General features: G+C 39.7%; 1 protein-coding gene across 1 annotated transcript in view; it reads right to left on the bottom strand.

The window, feature by feature from the left end:
• Positions 1-808: 808 nt before the first annotated feature.
• SPTLC3 (serine palmitoyltransferase long chain base subunit 3) overlaps positions 809-7,114 on the bottom strand; it is an 89,494-nt gene continuing 83,188 nt past the window's right edge. Inside the window, exons 10-12 of the mRNA XM_080408511.1 lie at positions 4,436-4,571; positions 3,308-3,437; positions 809-929 (exon numbers count right to left, since the gene is read on the bottom strand). Coding sequence (XP_080264637.1) covers positions 816-929; positions 3,308-3,437; positions 4,436-4,571 — 380 coding nt within the window. The 3' untranslated portion in view covers positions 809-815. The remainder of the gene's footprint in view (positions 930-3,307; positions 3,438-4,435; positions 4,572-7,114) is intronic.

The following is a 7,114-nucleotide window of genomic DNA, read 5'->3' as shown; positions in this document are numbered from 1 at the left end:
TAAATGGTTATTAAAATTATTTACTACTGCTGCACAAAAAGGGAGCAAGCCTGCTGAAGAACTTACGTTGTGGTAAGATGTGCTAGGCTGTAGGTCAAACGCATTAGCAGAAAAGCATTTCTGTTTATGTCTAAGCCCAAATTTTTGTACATTACAAAGCTTATAGTGTATTTAAGTAGCAGAGAAAGAGCCTGTGGGTTGGAGGAGGCATTTTCCCTTTCCATAATCTACTGTCAGAAATACATGATCTGGTCAGCCTACTTTTCTTGTTCTCAGCATTAGCCAATTTTTAACATTTTCTGTCCTTGGAGAAATGCGTGGTAGGGCAACTCAGAGAAGCTACTTTCTGCTCATTCCTCTGTAGCAGTCCACGCCGATGTCTTGATGTATGCTTTTCAACAGATAAAAGTCCATCTCACTGATGAAGCTCAGCTATATCACCATACTGCACTGGAATCCATTCCATTTTTAAACTTTATTATTTCAGTCACAATTAAGACTATCTGTAGCCTTTTCATAAAAAGGGGCCATAACAAAAGCTGTATGTTAGCAACTTGATCAATGGATGCATTCATTCTGCATCAAAAATACCCTAAGAAGGACAGATCTCCTGGGAGGCAAATCTGTATCAATATTTCAGTCTCTTGAATACAGAAATCTGATACAATAAAATGCAACACCCGAGCTTCCCCTCCTTTCAATTAACCAAGAAACAAAAATTGTCCTTAGAAGGAAAGAAATGCATTCATATTTTTTAGTTTTCAGGTTTTCCCCCCTTTCATAGCATCATAATGTTCTCTTCATGGGTGGAAAACTTAATCTTCAAGTTCAAGCCTAGTTTCTTCATACAGTTCGGGATGAGATGACTTGGAATACCGTGAATATTTCAGCTGTAGAAAATCACCCAATTCATCCAGAGCATTCAAAACCTGTAAGACCATCATACTGTGTCAGTTCTCTGGGAAGAGAAATGAAGTTCTAGTAAACTCTACTTTACAGCAGAACAGGAAGATTATAAAAGCATCGATTAAAGAAAATGTAAAGGGCAAATGGGCAAATTTTGTTTTCATTCTCCTGTAGTGAATGTTAATGGAGTCATAGATGTACAAAGCATCTACAAGAATAGAGTTCACTCTTTCAGTAGGTTAGAGCTTATTAGTAAGTATATTAAATGAGCACAGATGAAAAAGAAATGACCTTTTTCTAAAAGCACAGGGAGATAGTAGTCCAGATAAAGTCATCTTTGCTTGTACAAAAAGGATGTGTAAGGCAACACTTCAATATTTCCCTGTAGAACCCAAAGGTTGGAGTTGCCACTGCATATTCTTAGATGAACTCAGCCCACAGTGCTGATCCAAGTCATCATAGTCTGAATAATGTAAGATATTTTTAGTGCATTCAATTATCTTCCTGTATTAATATCACAAGCATAATTAATAATGCATTAATATTGTAATGCAATTTGCTGAGCTGTGTCCCCATCTTTCAGTAGATTCAAAAAGTAGCCAGGGAACTCTATACCGTAAAGAAGCAGCTCGGTGTTTTGCATCAACTGATCCACATTCAAGAGCAGCCAACCTTTTGGCATCAAAGAAGGAAACAGCAATTTTGATTTTGAGCCTGTTTCTGTTAAGCCAATAAAACAAGCTCAAAACCAAAAAGAAGTAATTTAGTAATGGTTTATGCAGAGAGATAGCTTCAAGGTCATTAAGGAAGTTATTCTTGGGAGCTTGCCCTTTCATGGATCTTTCCTCTTTTTAGTTCCAGGCTGAGATTCAAATCAAGTTTTGCCAAAGGGAAAAGTTTTCGTTGTGCTTGTTACCTGTTGTTACCATGGGTTTAGGCATAGTCACAAAGTGTTTGTCCTAAAACACTTTCCACCTGCAAGTAATTAAACTCAGGGCATTTCCATTCCCCCATACTGTAAGGACACATAAAGAATGCCACAAGTGCCACAGCAATGATCCCACTTTCAAAGGCACGTTCAAGAATGATGCCTGGGGAGTGTTTCAGACCTTCACTGCTACCAGGAAGCAGCACTGAGGAGGTAGCAGGGAGTGAATATGCAATGATAGCCCAAAACTGTGATGGGCTTGATATTTGGGGGTGGGGGAAGAGGAAGAAAATTAAAGCAGCAACCTCAAGAGATTAGTCATCAGATCAACTTCACCACCTATTGCTAGTTACATAAGCCAAAATCTACACAGTCAAACCGCAGAAGCTGACAATGACCAACACAAGTACGTAGCTATGCCGTCTTCTATGCAATATATCATCATGGTATTATACTTTGTTAATAAGTATTGCATCTTTAAGAGCAGCAGGAATTTTACAGTGCACACATGCAAGGCAGATTTTTTGATGTTTGGAGAGTGTCTACACAGGCATGGGAGCTGGTCAGCTGGGCACAGCTCTGGCCTCAAGCTTCACATGAATCTCAGAATGCAAAGAGCGAGCCAGGGGCTCTCTGCAAGCACAGGTGCCTGCCCGCATGAAGGAGTGGCATCTTTAACTCAAATGCCTTCCATATTCATGATGCTTTGCTTTGCCCATCATACGTGTGCAAAGAGGAAAAAGAAAGCCTGAAATTTACTGTTAAGCCTCTGTGTTTCATGCCTCTAAGTCAGCTTATTCTGAGAATGAAAGAACGTATATCAAGCCAGGCCAAAACCACCTTTGGCAAGAAAGGGAGATGGAAAATTTCAAAGAATTTATTTTAAACACATTTCTGACTGCATTGGAATGGAGGTTTATGATGGAAGTCTCAACATACTCTGAACAGTATTTCTGATATCAGAGAAAGATACGGAACTTGAGACAGGCCAGACAGCACCAATTAAACTTCATTAGGTTCAAACAGTTCCAAATACTGTTTGCAATTTCCACCTGTACCCCCAAGGCTGTCCCATATACTTCTGCAGTTCAAGAAACACGTGGAAATATGGAATGAAAATAAGGGTAAGGGAATCTTGATTTTCAATTATTTTCATATCGTTTCAGGTTTCCTACTCTGATAGTTTTGACCTAGCATTTAACTTTTGTCTTGCTGTGCTCTTCATGTAGGTCTTTATTAGTGATGACGGATTTGTTCACTATTAGAAATAGAAGAACATAACAAGTTAACTGTCCTGTAATCTATTTTAAAAAATAAAATATATAAGGCTAAATTGCCTTTAAAGATCAAGTGACAAGGCCAGAAAAACAAATGTAAAAATGAATTATTGAGATTCAAAGTAACACACAGAGAGCTTCTCCTAACCTCCTTTGCATCTGAAGTTAATTTCAGCGGGACATCTGCTGTGCTTACCGTGTTTAACATCTCCCGTGTATGTGCAGCTGATACACAAAACCGAGCCCTGGATTCTGTGATAGGAGTAGCTGGAAACCCAACCACAACCACCCCGATATTTTTTTCTAACATGCGTCTTGCAAAAGCCCTAAGGAGAGAAGAAGAAGAAAAAAAACAAAAGCAAATTATCTTCAATAAACTGACCACAGAGAGAAAACATTCAAGTATAATAAAACAATGGGTAAAATCCTGTCTTCAATTGAAGTGGATAGTAATATTCCCATTGAATTCAATAACAGCCAGAATTTTACCAGTAGGACTGAGATTCTTTGCTGCTTAACAGCTCGTGAAGCCAAGTGTGTGTCAAATACTAGAAGTGTGATGGCAGAGAGCACTGTAGAACAGACAGGATTCATTGATGTCAGTGAAAGGCTCTGTGTGCAAATCAAATCGTGTGGGCATTCGCAGTCCCTAAGCATGAAGAGGTTGGGCTTTTGGAAGGTGTAAGAGCTGAGTTCCTGCACAACAACAGGAATAAAACAATCTACGTGATGGTGTCTTTGTGCTCACAATTACTCTGCCAGTTTAAGAACCTTTTGTGTGGTATGTACTAGACCTAGAGCACATCGACAGCCTAAGCCACTTGCAAATATTCCCTTACAGCACAACCCTTACATTATGCTGTTACCGACTTTTGGTCTGCATGTCCGAGTCAGTGCACAAGTGCTGCTTGATAGGTACCGAATGGTAGAAAATGCAAAGACTGTTCAAAGGTCAGATGGGGGAAAATAACATCCATCCAAAAAAATTCATACATCAAAGGCAATATATCTCTTGTAATGATTACAAATTAAAAAAAAACCCAAACAATCCAACAAATTCAAAATGGTGTCAAAAAAGTATTATTCCAGAGCAAATTAAAAAGGATAAGAGAAATTTTAAAACTTCTGAATACTGAAACAGCTCAAAATCAATCCTAGGGCCAAATCTAAAACAGAACATAATTAAGTAATGAATTCACCTAACAGCATATGTTTCTCCCAAGAAGCATCTAACACACATAACTAGATTTTTCACAGTGTATACCAAACAACCTATGAACTTGACCAGTGTTTGTTTTGACAACAAGTTTTTTTTGGTACTTACCCTATCTTACCAGGCATATAAAGGAGTAAAGGAACAACAGGAGAATCATCATTGCCATAAATGATGAAACCCATTTCATGCAGTCTTCGTCTGAAGTATCTTGTGTTTTTCCCCAGCTGGCGCACTCTTTGGAGTCCTGAAATGAGTCAGTCAGGAGAACAGTCAGTGCAAAGATCATAACTGGAATCTAGTAACAGGCAAGAAACAGCTGTGGGTAACAGTTAAAAAGTTTAGCTGAAACGTGTATGTTGCTGTCTGAATCAGAAAAAAACCATGGAAAGAGCTAAATGCAACAGCATTGATTATTATGGCATTGTAGGAGACGTAACTGCTATTGCTGTACTTGTGAGGTGCTTCCCCACCGGCAGAAACAGTATGCCTGCAGGGGATAGGCAGGTGACCAATTCCCTTTGCTGTATTGCATTGAATAAAGCCTACTGAATGACACACACTATAGAGAAGTAGTTATATGCTTCTGTGGATACAATACATGTAGCGTGTGTTCTTTCTCAACATAATTCACTATAAAGGGAAACAATCAATGTCTACAGATGTTGATACAGATGTCAGTATATGCATATCTTTTCTAATTTACAGTATTACATAGGGGTCCTCATATTTTAGTTGGTTCTGTGCATACACTTTTTTTTTTTTTTAATTCTGTGACTGTAATAAAGCTTAAAGGAGAAAATACTGAATTTTGGGTCAGCTCATACTGATGCTTTTGCTGCAACTTTTTAGACAGAGGAAAAGCATCCAATGGTTACCAACATTCAGCATAACTCCAGTTACTCTAATACGTATCTACAGATGTAATCCCTTGCTGAGTTCTGCTCAGTTTCTCTGTACTCTTATCTTGCTATTATTATCTCAATATCATCATCTGACAAGAGACTAGACATTCAAGACTTTCAGACACAAGTTTTGTTCTCTGCATTGTCCCTGGCCTCATTCAGTCATGAATCCACTGATGTGTCCCCCAGCAAAACTGACAGGAGGGTTGAAAACAATTATATTTAATGAAGGAAAAAGGCAAAAACCAGCAGAGAAAAGATGTGCTTGAAAAGTCATCTCAGTCTTTTCTTTTGCAGTGTCACCAAGGAGGTGGTTTCTGACAAGTGCAGATTCTTCCCCACCCATTGCATACAAAAGGGAAGAGCCATACTCAGCATTACTGTAGGCAGGAGATAGAGTATGTCCTTTCCCTACTCCACCTGCATTGTATTTCATCAGAGAGCTGATATATGCACTGCTCTTCCAATGCTGGAAGGTGCTGACAGGGATGGTGCCACCTACCCCATACCCACATGCTGCTCTTTCCCACCAGTACCAGTCCTAGGTTCACCTAGCCACACAATGAATCAAGTCAGGTCTGTCATCTGCCTGACCCCGCCAGAAAGAAAACTGCCAAACCAATGTCAAACAGATGGATTCTCTAAACCTAATCGCTGTGCAGCTGCTTGTGCCTGCCCAGCAGAGGTGGTGGGAACATGTGGTAAAGCTGGGATTTAGCAGGACACATCTCAGCTACGCTCTTAACTTTCATTTTCCTGCCGTTCATCAGCCCATACTTTCAATATCACTTACATTATGTCACCAGACATGAACACTGAAGCCTTCAGTACAACTCATTTCCTCTTTTTCCCTTTGCTTTTAAGGTGCCTTTGCACAGATGTATTACGTTTTCACTCTCCATTTATTTTTTCATTTTACTTTACTTTTCGTTCGCTTCATTCTTCATTTACTGCTTTCTGCTGTCACCCTCCTCTGACTGGATGCCTGTTTCCTAATTTCCCATCTTCCTCCTTGTAACCACAGTGGTCAGTTAGGCAGTTGTAGCTGCTACCTACCACCTTCAGCAGATTTGTCCTCAAACCGCATTCTGCCCCACCACCTGCTGTGGCTTTTCTTCCTATTCCCTCTTGACTAAGATGGGGATTACCACACCTACACAAACCTCTTTTCCATTAATCATTTCTGAGTCCACGTAGGTTTGAACAAGATCTACGGCTTCATCTGTTCTGTATCTTCCCAAATCAAGGTTCTGTCAATGTTCTGACTGGGAAATTTATAGGGAAACTGGGACTTGCTTCACAGTGATCAGTGTTTTGCTGAACAAATTAAAAGATCTCATAAAACCAGTGTATTTGTAACTTCATGCACAAAACTGCCCACACAGACAACCTGTTAGTTACAGTTTCGGTCATTCAGTTTAAAGCATTCAGTGGAAGAGATCTGCTGGGTTAGAAAGGGCCACAAATAGTTTAACCATCTCTCCAATGCTGCTAAAACAAAAACAGCTGTGCCAGAGCAAGGAAAACAAATGAAACACAAAAGCATCCTACTACAAAGCTTTCCAGTCACTAATAAAAACAATAGTCTGTGGTATTTCCAAAAATATTTTTGGTGTAGTAGATCTCAAAGAACCAGGAGGAAATACTGAGGAGGAGGAGAAATGGGGGCAGGGGACATGGCAAGGAAAGGGAGTTAGAGAAGAACTGCAGGATAATGTGTCTGAAGTCTAAGAGAGTTTTTCCCTTGTTAGAATTTGTCAAGATGTTATTAGCACCTCCTGAATGCCCAATTACAAGGAGGGTGGAGGAATAACCTGAACTGGGGTCTCAAAACCACTGCTGCTTCTTGCTATCTCAGCAGCCTCTGAACTACTTTCCGAACTCT

The sequence above is a fragment of the Falco punctatus genome, assembly GCF_963210335.1.
Source record: "Falco punctatus genome assembly, chromosome: 12".
Lineage (NCBI taxonomy): Eukaryota > Metazoa > Chordata > Aves > Falconiformes > Falconidae > Falco > Falco punctatus.
The sequence above is the reverse complement of the archived record's forward strand: the minus strand, read 5'-3'. Positions and strand labels throughout refer to the sequence as shown.